The sequence below is a fragment of the Larus michahellis genome, chromosome 21 (genome assembly GCF_964199755.1).
Source record: "Larus michahellis chromosome 21, bLarMic1.1, whole genome shotgun sequence".
Lineage (NCBI taxonomy): Eukaryota > Metazoa > Chordata > Aves > Charadriiformes > Laridae > Larus > Larus michahellis.
The window spans coordinates 5,905,713-5,924,763 of NC_133916.1; the positions used below are offsets into that span (position 1 = coordinate 5,905,713).

Here is a 19,051-nt window from a genome sequence, read left to right on the forward strand (position 1 = left end):
CGCCCCGTCATTGGTCGGTGGAGTGGCCAATCAGAGAGCTGCCCGGCCGGCGGACGCCGGTCTCATTTGCATAGCGGAGCGCGCCGGCGCGTGTGACGCAGCGCCGTTCACGGGCGGTGCGGTTTGCATGTGATTAGCATCTGATTAGCATCTGATTTGCATGCGGTGCGGCGGCGCGGAGCCATGTCGGCGGCGCCCCGGCACGGCGGCGCCCGGCGGGGCAGGAGCGGGGCCCTGCGCGGCGGAGAGAAGAAGTGCTGTGAGTAACCCCGGCCCCGGGGAGGGGGAGGAAGCGGGGGATGCGCATATAACGTCTTTAAGGGGGGGGGGGAATATGTAATTAGGGGGATGGTGATGCTCGTGCCGCTTAAAAAAGCGCGCGTCTTCCTTACGCCGCGTTTCCATCCCGTCCCGGTGCACGGCGCTGCTCGCCCCCAGCCCCTCGTTTTTGTAACTCCCGGGTACCGTCATCGCAACCCCCCCCCCGGCTGTTTTTCCCCCCAAACCGCCGGGCGCCGGCTGAGCTCGGCTCTTTCCCCGGAGAACGTGACCGTTTTGTTAAAAGCACCTTTCTGATGCCCTTGGCAGCTCCTGCCCGATCGGTAAATATTTTTAAAGCTAAAAGACATATATTAGCCCCATTAGACGCAGCGGGTGCACCGTTGCTAATCCGCCTCATTAGCTAGCACCCGGGAGACCGCAGAGTGGTCCAGCCGCCGCTCGCAGCGCTTAATTAGCTGGGAGAACGCGTGAACGAGCCCGTTATGGATGCCCTTGGTGTTGGCCTGGCTCCTGGCCCTGCTGCTCTCCAGTGCTGCTGATGGTCCTGGGGTTAATTAGCTGGAAGGACAGGCCAGCGAGTCCGTATGGATGTCCTTGGCATTGGGCTAGCTCCTAGCACTACTGCTCTCCAGTGCTGCTGATGGTCCTGGGGTTAATTAGCTGGAAGGACAGGCCAACGAGCCTGTTATGGATGCCCTTGGCATTGGGCTGGCTCCCGGCCCCAAGCTCTCTGGTGCTGCTGATGCTCCCGGGGTGGGGGTTCCTTTGCAGCATGGGCGTCCTACATGACCAACTCCCCGACACTGATCGTGATGATCGGCCTGCCCGCCCGCGGCAAGACCTACGTCTCCAAGAAGCTCACCCGCTACCTCAACTGGATTGGGGTGCCCACCAAAGGTACGTGTAGGGGGGCCTCCACCATGGGGTTGGCTCTGCCCTTGGCCGAAAGCGCGGTGAGATCTGTCTGTGAAGTGCCGTCAGTCTCACGTGCTCGTCTTTTCTGTCTGAAGTGTTTAATTTAGGAGTGTATCGCCGGGAAGCGGTGAAGTCTTACAAGTCCTATGACTTCTTCAGGCACGATAACAAAGAAGCCATGGAAATCCGCAAGTGAGTTGCTGTCGGGGGGCTGAGCCCACCCGTGGCAGTCTGGTTAGTCTCGGGGCTCAGCAGGCTCTGCCTTTGAGGAGCACAAACCAGCATTTAACGCCCGAGAAGCAGGGGAGGAGGTAGCGCAGCCCCTGCGGGGACCCTACCAGAGGTAGCCCTGTCGTTGACTTGGGGCTGGCACAAAGAGCAGGGCTGCGAACGCCCGGCGATGGATGAAATCTAAAGTAGGTTGTAGATACAGATGCCTCCTGATCTCTGCAGAGCCTGCGGGGCTCTTAGAAAGACGCAGGGGTGGGTGCTCCATGGGCAGGTACTTAAACCTCTCCCCAGTGGGTGGGAAGCCTGGATGTCCGAACGCTTCCATCGGCTCTGAAAATACCCGTTTCTCTCCCGCAGACGATGTGCCTTAGTGGCTCTAGAAGATGTGAAGGCTTACCTCTTGGAGGAGTGCGGGCAAATAGCTGTAAGACTTTTCTTGGCTAAACACAGCTTTGCATCTGGGTTGTTCTGTGCTGCCCAGGGCGTCTGGGGACCTGATTATAATCCCAAAGGATTTGGGACTGGTTTGAAAGCTTTAGATAGACTTGCTCATTGCTGCTTTTGCATTTTCTGGTAGGTGTTTGATGCAACCAACACAACTCGAGAAAGACGGGACCTGATTTTAAATTTTGCTAAAGAAAACGCTTTCAAGGTAGTGCTTCTGCATTTAACGTGGTGTAGGGATCGCTGCACCGAGGGCATCGCTGCTCCCCGGGGCAGGAGCTCCCGACTTGTGGTTCAGGGTGGAGTTCCTGAGTCTGAACCGTGCTTCCCTGACTTCTTCCTAGGTGTTTTTTGTGGAGTCTGTCTGTGACGATCCAGAAGTCATCGCTGCCAACATCCTGGTGCGTGCCGCGTCGTCCGGGCTCGGCTGGCAGCGCTTGCCAGAGCTCGGTGCAAGGTCACCCGCCACGGCAGCGCCTGCGAATGCCTTTGCTATTACATTTCATCTTGGAAATAAGCAGCTATCGTTCGCGGGTTTACAAAAGCTGAAGATGCAGTTAGTTATGTGAGAACGTGGAAATGAAACGAGGCTGGGAGGTGTTTGACCTTGAGGCGGGTCTCCTTGCGGGGGGGAGGCGGGTGGCGAGGGGCTTGTGGGGGGAGCAAGCCACGAGCCAGCTGTGCCTGTTGTGGGGCCAGGCGCCCCTGCGCCTTCAGAGTCCCCCTTTGTTTCCTCTGCGGGAGCAGGTTTGTCCGCAGGGCAGTGTCGAACAACGCTCATTTGTTTCGAAAGGGAAGAATAATGTTATTCATCTCCGTGTCGAGTTTGCTTAACTCTCACAAAGCGCCGCTGTCTGTTGAGCAGGAGGTGAAAGTTTCCAGCCCCGACTACCCGGAGAGGGACAGGGAGAACGTGATGGATGATTTCCTGAAGAGGATTGAGTGCTACAAGGTCACTTACCAGCCCCTTGATCCCGATGCGTATGACAAGTAAGCGGAGCCCTGGGGGGTGTTTTGTCCTCGCAGACACGAGCTGCTTTGCTTTGTGGCTGCTCTTCTGTGGCCGGGGAGGCTGCGACGCGCCTGCTGCAGCCTCTGCTCCCCCGGCGCGCGGTTGCTCGGGGGAGATGATACCTTCGGGTCCCAAGTGATGTTGAAAGGATTTTTCTCTAGTGTACTGCAGCGTAATGCAGTTCCGTGGTTAATCGCGGCAGTTCAGGGTCTCTTCTGTCCGCTGGAGCGAGCCAGTGGTAGCGCTGATGCCTTTACTAGCGGAGAAATAGCTGGATTACACCCGCAGGTGCACGTGCTTCATTTTTAAAACCGGTCGTGTGGGTGTTCTTATTTTATGTTGACTCCAGAGATCTTTCCTTCATTAAAGTGATCAATGTGGGACAGCGGTTCCTAGTAAACAGAGTCCAGGATTACATCCAGAGTAAAATCGTCTATTACCTAATGAACATTCATGTCCAGCCGCGTACCATCTACCTTTGCCGACATGGTGAGAGTGAATATAATCTTGTTGGCAAGATTGGTGGGGATTCTGGTCTGTCGCCGCGCGGGAAGCAGGTATGTGTTTGGCAGCAGCCGGGTGGCCGCGTTTGTCCGTGTTGTGTGCCCAGGGCCAGCGCCGGGCTCGGCGAGGGGCAGCCCCGCAGCTGGATCTTGCCGCGACAGCCACAGCCCTTGAAACGATGCTTTTAACGGCGGCAGCGGCCCCTGCTCCCTCCTGACCTCCCCTGGCTCCTCTTCCAGTTCTCTCAGGCGCTGAAGAAGTTCATCGAGGAGCAGGAAATTGTTGATCTGAAGGTGTGGACCAGCCAGCTGAAAAGGACGATCCAGACGGCCGAGTCCCTGGGGGTCACGTACGAGCAGTGGAAGATTCTCAACGAGATCGATGCTGTGAGTGAAATGCCGACTGGAGCCTTCAGCTTTTCTAGGTGGAAAAATAACCTTGGAAAACAAATTCATCATGGTAAACTTGACTATTTCCCGTTCGTTTATAACCACGTCCATGCTCCAGCCACCGTGGTGAGGGTTAGGGTGGTTTGGTGCAGGGCTGGCAATGCTGGAGCTGCTGTGAACGTCTCCAGCTGGTGTGGGGAGAGAAAATAACCCTGAACATTGCGGGCGTTTGTCGCACTGTCCTGGGTGGACAAAGGTCGCTGCTCCCGCTCTAATTCTGTCAGGCAAAAGAAACGGCAGGGTTGTTGCGGTGGAAACGAATGCTCCTTTCCATCCCTGGCAAACAAGGCCTTTGAAATAAAACCAAAAGCCCCCCCTTTGCGAACCACCCTGGACGTGCAGCGCCCAAATGCCGTGTCAGTTATGGTACCTAAAATTTTTGCCATATAAAGGGATTTCTGATCTCAGCCCCTTGCTGGTTTTGCGTTGTTGTACCTCTGTTGAAAGGGAGCGTGGAGTAACAGGTTCTGCTTCCCTCAGGGGGTTTGTGAAGAAATGACCTACGCGGAAATCGAAGCCAAGTATCCAGATGAGTTTGCCTTGAGGGATCAGGAGAAATATCTGTATCGCTACCCTGGAGGAGAGGTGAGGACCCTTCGGAAATAACAATACGATGCAGCATACGTAAAATGAATACGTATGTGTAGAATTGAAAGGCTTTACTTCATTTTAACTTTTCCTGCCAATATTTGTATGAGAAACTGAAAACATTAGGATCCCCAGCTCTCTCTTAGAGGAAAGGTTTGTTGATTTCCTTCCTTGTGGTGTGCAAATGATGCCTTTCGATAATATTATTTGAGCCACTTGCCGAGTCCCTGGCTGCTCCCCTCTGGCACGGGGGGTTTCTGCATCCCGCTCCTTGGGCTGGGGCCTGAACTGTCCCTGTGAAAAACCGTCGTGGAAAGAAAACGATTGTGGGTGTGGTATGAAGTCATTTCTGGTTTTACTTCACAGCCCTGTTAAAATGTATAATTTCCTATTTTATTTGTTTTTCTTACTGCGCTCGTTAAGAGTTACCAGTTTTCTGATTCCTCCTGTAATCTGAGGGTTGTTGACATTAAATTTCACCTTCTGCTGTTTGCTTTTTTCCCCCCTGTATTTACCGGCTCATCCATAACTTCTGCATTGCGATATTTTAACCGATGCTTTCCTGAGCGCGAAGCTGTGTTAATTGCTACTTCTGCTTTAAGCCTCTGTTTACAAAACCCCTCGAAAAATTCCTGTTTTGTTTTTTCAGTCCTACCAGGACTTGGTCCAGCGCCTGGAGCCGGTAATTATGGAGCTAGAACGGCAAGGCAACGTCCTCGTTATCTCCCACCAGGCGGTTATGAGGTGCCTGGTGGCTTATTTTCTTGACAAGAGCGCAGGTACAAAAATAAACGTGTGGTGGTGGGGGCTGGCTTCTCTCACTGCTTCCTTTGCAGAGCTTTTTGGGGGGGTGGCTTGTAATTACTGTTTTGATTTTTCACAACGGAAGAGCCGCTTAAAAAAAGAAAAAAAGAAAACATTTCTGAAGCTCTTTAACCGTTGCCTTTCAGCAGTGCGCGGAGCTTGGCAAGAGGCTCTTTTTGTGAGAAATACAGATGCTGTTTTTTTTCCACCAGTAGCATTTACATCCTCTCTAGGGGATTCTTTGTTTTAATGTAAAGAAAAAGTTTTCTGATGCATTGGTAGCCGGGGGAGGACTGGCGGGAACCCTGATCCCTGGCGTGCTGGCCTGGGAGCTGGTTCCAGTCTGCTGCAAGCGGCTTTATTAAACTCCAGTGAGCCATACTGGACTTTATTGGAAGTTTTACTGACTTTATTGAAAGTTTTACCGACTTTATTACAAGTTCTATTGAAGTTTGAAATAAAACTTGCTTGGGTCCGTGGTGGACCGGGGGGCTGTCGGGGGTCAGGAGGGCACCAGGCACTTGCGGGGCTGGTGTTTGGTATTTGCCGTGTCCCACCCTGGGACGAGGGGGGTGGCAGAGCCGTAAGCCCCCCGCGACACCTCTCTCCATCCTAGACGAGCTGCCCTACCTGCGCTGCCCCCTCCACACCATCCTCAAGCTGACGCCCGTTGCCTACGGTAAATATTGTCTTTATTTTTACATGCAGATGACACTAAACTGGGCGGGCGTGTTGATCTGCTTGAGGGTAGGTTGGCTCTGCAGAGGGATCTGGACAGGCTGGACCGATGGGCTGTGACCAATGGTATGAGGTTCAACAAGGCCAAGTGCCGGGTCCTGCACTTGGGACACAACAACCCCATGCAGCGCTACAGGATTGGGGCAGAGTGGCTTGAAAGCAGCTCGACAGAAAAGGACTTGGGAGTGTTGGTTGACAGCCGGCTGAATATGAGCCAGCAGTGTGCCCAGGTGGCCAAGAAGGCCAACAGCATCCTGGCCTGTATCAGGAATAGTGTGGTGAGCCGGACTAGGGAAGTGATCATCCCCCTGTACTCGGCACTGGTGAGGCCCCACCTCAAGTACTGCGTTCAGTTTTGGGCCCCTCGCTACAAGAGGGACATTGAGGTGTTGGAGCGTGTCCAGAGAAGGGCTACAAAGCTGGTGAGGGGCCTGGAGGACAAACCTTATGAGGAACGACTGAGGGAGCTGGGGTTGTTTAGCCTGGAGAAGAGGAGGCTGAGGGGAGACCTTATCACCCTCTACAACTACCTGAAAGGAGGTTGTAGAGAGATGGGGGCTGACCTCTTCTCCCTGGTGACAAGTGATAGGACGAGGGGAAACGGGTTCAAGTTACGTCAGGGGAGGTTTAGATTAGATATTAGGAGACATTTTTTCACTGAAAGGGTTATTAAACATTGGAATAGGCTGCCCAGGGAGGTGGTGGATTCACCATCTCTGGAGGTGTTTAAAAAAAGGGTAGATGGGGCACTGAGGGACATGGTTTAGAAGTGGCTCTTGTCAGGGTAGGCTAAAGGTTGGACTCGATGATCTTAAAGGTCCCTTCCAACCTCAACAATTCTATGATTCTATGATTCTATTTCCCCCCCCCCATCCCAGGTTTGTGTGAGTGGGTGCAAACCTGCTGCCAGTTTGTGTCCGTGTGCGACTTGCTGTAAATATTTTTAATGTACGTTAAAATAGAGTAGTGGAGAGGGGGAAGGGCGTGGGGGGCAGTGGGAGAGGTGTGTGGGTGCGGGGGTGCTCTCCCGTGGCCCCTGAAACACGTGACGATTGTGGATTTCACCGTTTGATGCCTCCAGACTTGGATTTGGCTCTGGGGTGCGGTGAGTTAAAAAAGGCTTTTCTGGGTAGACCCGTAGCCCACGTAACCCAGGGCCGCGCTTCTGCAGCGACGGTCGAAGCCAGAAAGTAGTTAAAAGTGTAAAATTGTGTTAACACAAAGCTGCTTGTTTATGAGCTTGTTCGTTTTTGAAAAGTAAAAAAAAAAAATAACAAATTTATTCCGACTCGCTTTCCATCCTGTTTTCAGTATTTTAAAAAAAAATTGTTTATTTAATAAATTACCCTTCCTTATACAAACTCCTCTTTTCGGTAAAGGCTGTAAGGTGGAGACGATCACCCTGAACGTGGAAGCAGTGAACACCCACCGCGACAAACCCTCGCTGAACGCAGTAAGTCTCGCCGCGCAGCTCCGGCTTTTTCCCTTTTTGAAAAGGAACACCCGAACCGAAACACTCTTAAATATTTGCTAGAAATGGCCGTTTGCTTTCAGCGACCAGGAAGACTTGCTCCAGCAATAATCCCCAAAAGCAGAATTAATTGTAGGCTGAATTAACGTGCTTCCCAGGCCGGGGGGAGGTATTTTTCAGAGCTGTTCTAGGAAGCAGAAATGGGCAAATTTATGACATAGATTTTACATTCCGGGTCTCGGTCTCAGTTTTTGTTGAAGTATTTGTTGTTGGTGCTCGTTTGCATTCATTGCAATAATTGCGAAAAGACTTGCCAAAATGTTTAAAGTGATTTAGTGATTTTTTTTTATTTTTATTTTTTCTCAGTGTGTGGATGAGTTTTCTCTCCCCGCAGCTGCCGATGGGCTCAGGCTGGGCTCTGGGGTGGTTCGCGGTGGCTCGGGGCAGCGTTTGCTGCTGGTGGCTGGGAGAAGGGGAGGTTTTTCCCTTGTCTCCGCAGATTTTGTGTGTGTCTTACAAGTATTCGGTGCAGGGCAAGACCAGGGCGTTCCTAAACTTTGTAGACATCAGCGTGGGAGGAGATGGGTCCAGTTTGCCCCCCTCGCACTGGGCACCTGCTGGCGGCAGCAGTGGGAACGCCGCAGGCTTTGCCCGGCTTTATTTATGAAATAAATAAATCTCTGCCGTGGCTGAGCTAACTGGCCATCCACCTCGTTCTCCAAAGCACAGAACTGCTAAAGCTGTGGAAGCTGCTGCTATTTCAGTTGTTACCTGTTGCAAACGCTGTTCTGCAGAGGGACGCATCTGCCGGGGAACGGTGAATAGCCATTGCCTGCAATTAAATCCCCCAATTAAAGAGCAGGAACCAACTCTCCACTTTCCTAATCTAAGCGCATCGCATTTTAAGTTCTTTTGGTGCATTTAGGCTTTTACCTGCCTCTTGTCATTGTGTTTTATAAAGAGCTGTTGGCTGATTGCCCGGAATATGGTTATTTTTGTGTCCCTGTGCCGAGGGACCAGGAACAGGGGGTGGAGAAACAGGAACCTGCCTCTGTGGCCGGAAGGTTTGCGGAGCTAAATCCAGCTGATTGCGAAGTGCTAAACTCGAGATATTTGGCAAGATTTTTGTGGCCGGTCCCGTTCTGGTGGTCTCCAGTCGGGCATTTATCGCTTTGCGATTCTGTGCGATGCCCACGTTGGAATCGTTGCTGCCCACTCTGGGAAGTCAGAGGCTGTTTCTGTTCTTCTTTGCATCTTTTGGACAATGCAGCTGCTTTGGGGGAGAAGAAACGCAAAGAAGGGAAAGTTTTCTATTTGATTTTTCCCCCCCCTAAGTTGATTGCAGGGGGAAAAAAAAGAATAAAAAAAATAAAACAAAACAAAAAAAAAAGACACTTAAGCAAAAAAATCCTGAAGGGAAGTAAAAGTGCTGAAAAAGTGGACTTTTTCAGTAGGCTCTGAGCCAGATTAACCAACAGAGCGGGTCGTTTCCCACTGCTGATGCTCAGCCGGGGAAGGCACGGAGTGGTCGTGCTGGCACAGACCGATGTGGGGCTCGTAGAATCAGAGAATGGCTGGGGTTGGAAGGGACCTTTAAAGCCCGCCCAGTGCCACCCCCTGCCCTGGGCAGGGACACCTCCCACCAGCCCAGGTTGCTCCAAGCCCCGTCCAACCTGGCCTTGAACCCCTCCAGGGATGGGGCAGCCACAGCTTCTCTGGGCAACCTGGGCCAGGGGCTCACCCCCCTCACAGCAAACAATTTCTTCCTCAGATCTCAGCTAAATCTCCCTGTTTTCTGTTTGAAGCCATTCCCCCTCGTCCCACGGCTCCCCTCCCTGATCCAGAGTCCCTCCCCAGCTTTCCTGGAGCCCCTTTAGGGACTGGCAGGGGCTGGAAGGTCTCCCTGGAGCCTTCTCTTCTCCAGGCTGAACCCCCCCAGCTCTCTCAGCCTGTCCCCACAGCAGAGGGGCTCCAGCAGCTCCACTGCACACCCCGAAGACACCTCATGAAATTGTATTTTAGTTGGGAAACGCAGCCAGGCAGAGTTAAACAAGAGCAGGAACAAAACGTGGGATGGTGTGAGAAATTTGCCCCTCCAGCCATACAACCAAGTCCAGTTGCACTCTATAAATTAAAATATCAGCAAATGGCTCTGGTTTTGAGTAATTAAAAACTGTTTTGTTTTATGAATTTCTGGAGGTGTGGTGGGTATAACCCCCATACCTCAAATTGAGAGATGAGCTGGAAATCAGCCTGTCTGTGGTGGAACCCCATCTTCCCCCTCCTGGGCAGCGGGGTCCGAACCCCCAGCCGGGGCTGAGACCAAGGGGGTGACCCACAGTTCGGGCTGAGCCCCCAAGTGATGCTCTGGGATGGGGACACATCCCTTTGCTGCTGTTGATGCCACCGTGTTTTGGGGGGGCTGTGCCAGGGTTTGGGGAGAAGCAGGACCCAGGCAGGGTTGGGATCCCTCTGCGTATCTGCCAGAAGCTTCCAAATAATTGTATTTATTTAATTTTTTTCACTATGGGGGCCAAATTTTTTTACCGTTGGGTTGACCGAGCCGCAGTCCCGGCTGCCGGGAGCTTGGGGTGCCTGCGGGTGGAGATGCCGGAGGTACGTGCTGGTCTGCGACGTGGTTTTAAACTGTGGTTCCCCTTTTCATTCCTTGCGATACCCTCCGTCTGGGATCAGAGCAGCCTTCCCGCCAGCCAAACCCCTGTAAGGATGAGAAGAAACAGCTTTACGCCGCGGGCCAGCGCGGACACGGTAAAGCGCCCACGACATTACAGCGTTGGGAGCAAACCTCTCGACCTGCTGGGGCCTCTCCCCTCCCTGGAAGCTCGAGATGGGGCCGAGCGGCCGCAGCTGCAAGTCGGTGTCCAGGTGGTACCTTCCCTACGCTCCCCGCCCTCGCCCATGGCCCCCCCTGAAATACAGACCCTTCCCCAGGTCTTAATCACTATCTCTGTTCACGCATGAAAATCATTCTGGGTTAGGTTCCCTTTAAAAAAAAAAAAAAAATAGTAGTCCACCAAAAAACCACCCCAAAATCCAAAAGTCACCCCATTAAACTAGAATTTTGATGCCAGAGACTTCAAAAATCAGGCTCCACGCAGGCGAGTTTCTATCAGTGCAGTAGGGTTTTGGTCGGACGGTTAATTCTGGGCAACATCTCACTTTCCAGCAAAAACCTGGTTGGAAAGAGTTAGAAATGCCCTCTCTGTCCTCATTCCATGCTGCAGCCAAGCGTTGCTTTAGCCCCAGAGCGACTGGGTAGGAAATCTTTGCGTCCGTGACTTTTTTCGGTGCCCGTTTCCCTGCAGATCCCAACGTCATCAGCTTGTTGAGCAAAGTTTGGGCTCTTTGGGTGTCCGAATTAAAGCAGCTTGGGTTTTGGTGCTTGGCGTTTCGTTCAGCTTAGGAGCACGTAGGTCCTCATTGGTGTTGGATGCCGAAGCCCCGTTTGTTTCTTTGCTCATGTAAAATTGTTTCTCTGCTAAATTAGGAGTTTTTCTGTGCCTGGGAGACCACAGGCAGAGCGGGCTGCACCCTTCGAGGAGGTCCTTGTGCAGACACAGCCATCGTTACTAAAGCTGTCTAAGAATAAAATAAACTTGGGTAATTTAGAGGTTAATGGTATTCAGTGAGCCCAGTTCTTGCTCTCCTCCGCCCCGTCAGCAGAGCGAGTGGCCAGAGAGGAAAAGAAGGGCGATGGAGTAAAAGAAGGGCGATGCAGCACAGGTGACCGTTGCTGGTGTTCCCGTGCTCGGTGGAGAGCATGAGGCTGAGACAGCCGCTGTGTCCCGGGGCTCCGCTGGGAACTGAGCCAGCCGGGGCTTTCCCTGCCGCGGCCCTGGGTGAAGGGTCTCCGCTGGAGGGGACCCCGAGGGCTCGATTTGCGGGTGCCTCCAGCGGGGCAGCCCCGGGACGGGCACCCCCACCCCGACCGCTGCCCGTTGGTGGTTGTACCCTCCGTAACCCTGGTGTTGGAGCAGCGGCAGCTCCGGGACGGAGGAGCGTTGGGGAGCCCTGGGTGCTGGGGGGGGGACCGCACTGTCCCTGGCCTGATGGAGCCCTGGAGATGCCCGGCCGTGGAGGAGGTGGCTGGGCGCGATGTCCTTGTATCAGCTCTGCTGTCGTACAGGCCTGCCCTCAGCTCCCTGACATGAAACCTTTGGGGTTGCTTCACTTCTTTCCTCATTTGCTTTGCTGCTTTTACTATTATTTTAAAGTATCTCCTTTAAAAATGCACTCTGAGCTATCCTGTGCTGTTTCTTTTTCCTTTGCAGCCTCAAGGGGGAAATGCTTGCCTGTGAGTACCACTGAAAGCAGCTTGTATGTACTCTCTTGTGGTTTAGTAAGTAGGACTTCTCTTGATTAATGTCGCATGGAAACTGCTTTGGGGAAAGACAAATGCGTGGAGCAGAGGGAAGTCTTTTGCTGTGTAATAACCTGTCATTAAGGGGGACCTCAGTGGGGGAGGAATATGTTACTGGGGCTGAGCCTGCTGGTCTGGGGGCTCTGGCTGGACTTACCGGTGGATTGTGCTTGTGCTGGCTGCCTGAAAAAGTGTGTGTCACCCCGAGCCTGCTCCGTCCCTGGAGCGGGTCCCGATGTGGGAGCGCTCTGTGCTGGCGCTGCTGGGCTGAGCCACGTCGCTCGTCCTGAGCGGGTCCCACTCGCGTCTCCTCCCCGCCTGGGACGGGACACGGTGGCCGTCCTTCTCGCAGGGACTTTGCAGGAGACGTTGGGTCGCAGCCTTGGCGGGGGAGCGGAGCCGCGCGGCCCCAGCTCCCCGTGGCTCGGAGCTGGGCGGGTTTAGCGTGTGTTTGGGAAGCGGCCGCGTGGATAAACCTGTGCCGGTGGCAGTTGTCACCGAGTCCACACTGCCACCTCCCTTTGGAAGCATCTTTGAATGGGGGTGAAGAGAGCAGGGCTGTCTTTCTCCCACCCTAAGGGGAGAACGTGTCCTTGTCTGTCCCCCCTCTCCAGGGAGCCACCAGCCAGCGTCACCCATGAGACCTTGGCTTCCCTCTCAGCTGCCGAGTAAGGGGCAGGGATGGGACCGTGGCCACCACCCCGCGTAGAAAGGCCAGAGACGCCCTCGCTTCGCCCCGCTCCCGCCGGCCCCGTGCCCCCGCTCTGCTGGTGGCCATGGCAGACCCCAGACCCCGCTGCAACCCCTCGCTTGGCTGACCGGGTGTTTCGCCTCATGCAGTACATCCCCCGCTGATGGGGGTTTTTTTGTCTTGTAAATGTTTTTTGCCATTTAGGTGCTCTCTCCAGGGGCCCGGCTGTATTGCGCGGCACGTCCCTGTGTGGGGCTGTGGGACGGTCCCGTGTCGCATCCTCGGCGCGGTGCCGTGCTTGTCCCTGTGCGCTGGGGTGACCCACACCTTTGGGGGGGGCGGGTCTCCGCCATGGGAGCACCCACAGTGCCATGCGGAAGGGTGGGCTCAGAGGTGGCACGAGCCGTGTCCTTGGAGGCTTTGGGTGCCTGTGCCTGGGCTGCCGGGGTTGTTGCTGACCTGCTCCCGGAAAGCTCTGCTCCCTCCTCGCCTCTGCTCCTGCTGCTCTGGCGTCAAAGGGAGAGCTGGGCTCGGGGCAAAGGAGGTGCGGCGGCGGCTGGTTCGGCTCCCAGATGCCGGGCGTTACGAGGGGATGCGGGTTTGTGGGGAACTGCCCCGTTCCGCTGCGGCAGGGTGGTCCCCGCGGTGACGGGGCGCAGGTCTCGCCGCCACAGGACACGGCTCAGCTCCTGCCTCTGCCCACCTTCCTCCAGGGCGAGGAACTCCTGCCTGAACGTACGCCGCCGTTTGGATGGGCGGCTTTTCCCTTTAATCGCACTTTGACCTTTGAAGTGAAGCTTCTCCAACAGTTTTCTCAACGCGACTGCTCTGTCTTTCTCCATCACGGGCGTTGACGCACATGTTGTAGGACACAAAGGTGTGGGGTTGATGCTGGAGGCGCGCGCCTCTGTCTCCTGTTCTCTAATTTGCGACGGCGTTTTTAATAACGCTGCCGAGTTTTCTTACCGACTGTGCTGCCAAAGCTGCGGAAGCGCACAAAGCACCAAGCTCGGCTGTTGCTGTAGAGCATCTCCCACGCTGGGAATGGCCGACTTGGGAACGGTCCAACCAGTAGCGATGCAAAAAAGGCGCATTTCTCCTAAAATTGCCTGTCTCCCTGCGTTTCAGAGGCCTTAATGTTGAAGGTGAGGGGAAAAGGGGAAAGAACCTGAGCTGGGAGAGCTTGTCATAAGTCTGGTAAATCGTTGCTCCTCTACTGAGTGATGTTAATTTAGAATTATCCATAGGCTAAAAATCAAAGCCTCTCCCCTTTGGATTTGCCTTTACTCTGAGCCGAAAGGAGCTGTGTGTTTAGAAAATGAATGTATATGCCAGCTTGGCAAAATGACTTTTCAAACGCTGCGCTTCAAGTGCTTTTTTCCCTTACGTTTAAACAAACACAGACTTCCTAGGAAGGTCTGCAGATGAGTGAAGGGAATTTGGTTCAACATCCTTGATTCCAGTAAAAACCGTCTTCCTTCTCAGCGTTGGTGCTTTGCTTGAGAAAGTAGCGTGTGTGCAGCTGTTACGGATCACGTGATGGTTACTTCCTAAGGGTCATTGTTGGGAAAGCTCTTTAGATATTAATTCTTTTTTTTTTTTTTTTAATTGCAAATAGAAAATATGTAGGGTCTGGATTTCCTGACTGATATTAAGTGTTGATGCCTACTGTTAATTGGCAGCAAATCGGCTTGATATCTGTGCCACTTTTTTTTATTGCAAAACCGCACTGGTTGGGAAACAAGACAAATTGCCCTTATCGATTTACGGGTGGGCTCGCGGTGTCGAGGTGCCGCAGCTGAGCCGAGCGGGCACCGAACGGAGCCTTTCCGAGCATTTTCCGTGCTCTGAGAACATTGCATGAGCAGCAGCTGTGTAGGAAATCCTGGCCGCCAGATTTCAACTTGTGTCATTTGTGCATTTGTAAATACACAATTCGCTTGTACTGACCCGCGTGTGTTTCCGTCGGACTCTCGGGGAGGCAATGGAAGGAGTTCTATCAAAGCTCTAAGTTTTTATTGTGGTTAATACGCAAAATGCTTACTGTAATGGGTTTTTTATGTTTGTCGTGGAAGTGTATTTTCCTATGGAGAAGATAAATAAAAGCAAGTAACCCTGAGTAACCAGCCTGCTTCGTTATTGCTGCCCGTCCCACAGGATGCTCCGGTAATGCTGAGCTTGCGCCGTCTCGGGCGAGACTGGGAAACCCTTTGTGCTGAGCTTTGCAAGGGGTTAAAGGCCGATGCAAAACGCGAAGCAGCCCGTTATTTGCTCAGGGAGGAGTAAATGAGTAAATCCTCAGACGGTGACCGTCCCGTAGAGCAACTCCGTGGAGCTGGTTGGACCCTCCTGCCGCAGCGCCTGTCCGGCCGTCCCCAGCGCCGGGCTGAGCTCCGCTGTGCGCTGCTCTCCTGGCTTACCCTTGGCGTAACCTGTGCTTTTTCTCTCTTATTTCTAGAGGATGGCCGGTTTAACGGTGTAGAGGGCTGCACTCTCATCTGGGATTCGGCTGGGATTTCCGTGGCTGGGAAGAGCCCTGCGGCCGGGCCTCGAGCATCCCCGGAGCACAGTGAGCCGCGCGCGCTTCGGCCAGTACTCTCCTCTGAAATGTGTTTTTTAGCGTCTGTCTGCGTCTTTTTCTTTCTGAATGCTGACAATGTCTGTCAATGAGATGGGAGAATATTTATTACGGAGATTTTTCAAACTGCTTTTACTACATGTGAGCTAATGTATCCCGGGGCTTTCTGAGCTATTAAAATAGTGTCCCCCGTCTTTCCTCCTGGTTAGATGGCAAAATTAACCGCAGTATGCGAGGACAAAATGGTTATATCCTTATTCGCTGAAGCAGCTTTTCTTTGGAAGACGTATTACCAGACCAAATCCCCAAGTTTTTATTTAGCTCTTACCCTTTCCAAGTTCAAACGCCGTCGTTGTGGTGTTTAACCATCCAAAGAGCCCCGGGTCTGGTTTGATGTTTCTTTCACGGCTGCTGAGCTGCGTCCCCCGGCCCGAGCCCGTCCCTTTGCTCGGGAGGGCTTTTGGCCCAGGGTGTAAGAGGGCACTTGTCCCGCAGGATTTGCTGACCCCACGTCTCCTGCCAGGGACCAAAGGGAATTACAGCTCCAAGGCTGGGAACAGCTACCGGGGCTGTTCAGTCTGAGCTCAAGTCCTGTTTTAGCCTCGCAGCCTGATCTAAGCCTCGTCCTCTCCTTTTTCCCTGGGTTTTGTGGGCGCTTTTCTCTATTTCAACAGAAAGCGGGAGCGTGGCTTTGCTCGGTGTCTGGGAGCAGCGGGGCCGTGCATACAGGGTCTGCGAGCAGCACAGGATTGTTCTCAGTTGCCTTTTTAACGTACCAAATTTTAGGCCCACGGCAAGGTTTTAAACTTGCCTGTAAATGAGCTGTGAACGTTACTGATGCATAATGCTGCCTTCAGTAGGGTCTAAGCCGCTTTAGTATTCAGCGTGTAGATGGTGAAGCTCCCCTGCGGCGCAGCTCCTGCGATGGCTGCGTCTTCCTTAAATCCCCCCCAAAACCCTGAATTTACGGTTTTCTCCCCCGAATCTTGCTTTGTGTTTTGCCAAACTCCATTTTGCCGCACTCCTCCCGTTCTTGCGCTACGGGCAAAATCCTCAGGTTGGGTGGAAGAAGGAGCGTTTCGGTAGGAAGCAGGAGGCTGTTCTGGACCTGCTGCTCCCAGTGACTGCGGGATTTATATGAGCAAGTTCTGGGACCCGGGTTGCTTATTTTAAATGTATAAATAAACGTTGGCCGTTCCCACAGTCGGGATCTGTGCTTGAGAACTGTCGGTGCTCGGGCCCTGGCTGCGCAGGAGCTCAGCAGCCTGGAAGCCTGAGGTTTACCTGGGGATTTTGGGCTCAAACCCGGTTGTTTTAAACACTCCCAGAGCTTTAATTTGATAAAGGCTGAGATAGATTGGGCCACAGCGAGGGCCTGGACACTACTCCTGACCCATCAGGACTTCTGAGGAGCAGAAGGCTGTGTCGATCTGAAGCAATTGCCCCGCGGAGGGAGGAAATTCAGTGGGTGAGAAACGGAGTTTTATTAGTTTTGTTCCTCAGGCTGTTCCCGGCGGGGAGCGGGTTTGCTGCAGCCGTCTGCAAGAGCAGCACCGCCTGTTCTTCGGTTTTAAATCTTGTGGTGCCTATAAATAAGCCAGGGGGGAAAAAAAAATTCTGTTGAAGGAAGAGATTTATAGCCTTTTGCACAGTAAGACTTGCTGTCGTTCTCCAATAACGCTCAAAACGCACAAAATGGAAATGCCGGCTGCTCCTACCGAGAGACCTCCGGCTCTGCGGGGGGGAAGAGAGAGTAGGAATGTACTGTAGGATGTTTGCGCACAATATGCTGTAATAACTTGCTAAGGAGTTAATGATATTTGTATCGTTGAGTAGTTAATGGCTGTAAGGAGACAAAATATATATATATTTACCTGCCAGGATTTGTGAATATAGCTGCTGGTATATTGGCAGTTGTAACTTTTTTAATCGCTGCCAAAGATCAGGTCTGCAGTTCTGGATCGCTGACAGGGGGTCCCTTATTCCTATCCAGCGGGTCCTTGGGATGGAGCCTCTGCAGACGGCAGCACTTGTGCCTCGGTGCTTTAATTACAGCCTAACTATAGCCTGTTCCTCCTGCGTTTCGACTCTTGAAAGGTGTAAATACAGGCGTCTAGAGCGTAGCAGCAGCAGATTTGTGATGATCATCGTTGCCCCACGGGTGAACGATACCTGACGTGACAGGTCCCGGGGTCCTGCTGAGCCCTGGGGGTGGCCGTGCTGGGGGGATGCCAGCGAGCCCACGCGTCCCCCCAGCCGCAGCCGGGCTGGCGAGTCCCCGTGCCAGGTATTTCCTTGAAATCACCTGATCGCCTTGGCACCGTGCGGGCAAATACCCGAGAGTAAACACCAGTTGCACAATGTACCTGAGCTGAGGATTAGCAGAGGCTTGTGCTGTCAGTCGTGCCGGAGCCGACGTCTTGGGCTGGGCAGGCAGAGGTGGTGGGTGTGGAGGTCTGGGTGGGCTTGATGTCCCCCTGAGTGGGTTTTTTTTTTTCTATATCCCTTGACTTTCCACCCGTTTCTATCAGCAGAGGCGGTGGTGGCTGCTGACACCTTCCATGAGCGGTGGCAGGGCCACCGCCGGGACCTGCATCGCTGGTCCAGGGGCTGCCTGCCTCATTGGCGTTATGGGTCGTTTTAGAGAGAAACGATCGCTTGGGCAAAACCTGTTCCATCTCTGCTGCCAGCGATGGGGAAAACTGGAAAGTGATGGGGGGGGAAAAAAGCTTAAAACCAGGCCGGGTAGCTTGAGTTTGTGTACACTGGCGGTGACGTTAGAGCTGCCACCTCTGTCAGGCGTCCCCTTCCCGGCAGCGGGTGACGGCGGAGCCTTGGGAGTGGGGGCGTCGCTGGCCGCGCTCCCGGAGCCACCTGCCCTGGTGCCTTCCAGACCCTCACCCCGGCTCCTCCGAGCGCTGCTGGTGTCACCGCCACCTCTCCCCTGCTCCTCTGTCTCTGAACGCCGTTTGCCAACTGCAGCTCTCTGTTCAGTGTTTACTGAGATGGATGTTACACGTCTGCTTTCAATTTTGCCACGTTACTGCTTTCTAATGTCTTTTTTTAGGTTTTAAGGAAAAATGCGCTGTATGTAAACTTGTGTTGTGTACTTTGTGCATAAATATCCCATGAGCATTTATTTACAATAAAGAGATTTTAAATGAAAATAGATTTAGTTTCCTCTGTTGCTTTCCATTATTGTTTTCAATAACGATCTGTTGTGTGCTGGTTTTGTGAGGTAAGGAGTCACCATCCCTGGAGGTATTTAAAAGTGCAGACGTGGCGCTGGGGGACGTGGGTTAGTGGTAACTTGGCTGTGCCAGGTTCACGGTTGGACTCGATGATCTTAAAGGTCTCTTCCAACCAAAATGATTCTATGAATTCAGGGATTCTCTGGGAAGCGTTTGGAGGACGGGTGTCTGCAGGGGAGGGCAGGCATCCCTGGCTTCTGGGAGTTGGGCTGGAAATGGTGAATCCTGCACCCCGGAGCTACGGCTGCCCTTCCCTTCCCTCACCGGGTGTAAGGGTATTTTTATTGGAGCTGTTGGAATTCAGATTTTCAGGTTTTCCATGGAGCTGTTAGGGTAGGAACACCTTTTTTTTTTTTTAAAGCACATCTCTTTCCAGGAAAAAAAAGAAAGTCAAGAGGAGCAACTGGTGTGACTCGACCTGTGACTCCAGCATCTGCAGGGGAACCGGCTGGTCCCGAAGGGACTCACCAGCTGCAGCCGGGAGAGACGTGGTCAAGGAGAACCTCTTTTACCCTCTTTATCCCGCTAGAAGTGGTGGGTTGAGGAGGCGCTAGGGGTGTTTAGCAGCTGTCGGAGCAGGAGATGGCTTTTGGCACGGCTGTGCCCCGGCTGATGCTGGCAGCCCTGCGCACCCCGTGCAGGGGCTAAACGACCTCCCGGTGCCCGTGGGGAAGCTGCTGATTTTTTGGGCGCATAAATCAGCTTGTTCCGA

General features: G+C 53.4%; 1 protein-coding gene across 20 annotated transcripts; it reads left to right on the plus strand.

Annotated features, from left to right (window-relative positions):
* Positions 1-48: 48 nt before the first annotated feature.
* Positions 49-18,257, plus strand: PFKFB2 (6-phosphofructo-2-kinase/fructose-2,6-biphosphatase 2). Of its 20 annotated transcripts, XR_012584391.1 has the most exons (17): positions 55-259; positions 1,054-1,179; positions 1,293-1,389; positions 1,786-1,852; positions 2,006-2,080; positions 2,217-2,273; positions 2,738-2,862; positions 3,234-3,441; positions 3,628-3,774; positions 4,318-4,422; positions 5,075-5,204; positions 5,846-5,908; positions 7,347-7,420; positions 10,133-10,324; positions 11,731-11,753; positions 12,434-12,903; positions 13,197-14,629. XR_012584391.1 is itself a non-coding variant. In XM_074564637.1 (16 exons), the coding sequence occupies exons 1-16, from the start codon at positions 184-186 to the stop codon at positions 14,982-14,984; spliced, it is 1,581 nt and encodes a 526-aa protein (XP_074420738.1). In that variant the 5' UTR covers positions 55-183; the 3' UTR covers positions 14,985-15,124. The 20 variants fall into 20 exon arrangements, 19 of the variants coding, with proteins under 19 accessions (XP_074420735.1, XP_074420754.1, XP_074420738.1 ...); XM_074564637.1 differs by lacking the exons at positions 12,434-12,903; positions 13,197-14,629 and adding an exon at positions 14,969-15,124; XM_074564639.1 differs by having other exon boundaries at positions 11,731-11,798; positions 12,434-14,629.
* The last annotated feature ends 794 nt before the right edge of the window (positions 18,258-19,051 follow it).

Bases quoted from the DNA above. Each gene is read 5' to 3' on its own strand.
- PFKFB2 (XM_074564634.1), top strand. From the start codon at position 184: ATGTCGGCGGCGCCCCGGCACGGCGGCGCCCGGCGGGGCAGGAGCGGG. The intron at 260-1,053 runs GTGAGTAACCCC...GTTCCTTTGCAG, and splicing joins CGGCGGAGAGAAGAAGTGCT to CATGGGCGTCCTACATGACC. The intron at 3,775-4,317 runs GTGAGTGAAATG...TGCTTCCCTCAG, and splicing joins TTCTCAACGAGATCGATGCT to GGGGTTTGTGAAGAAATGAC.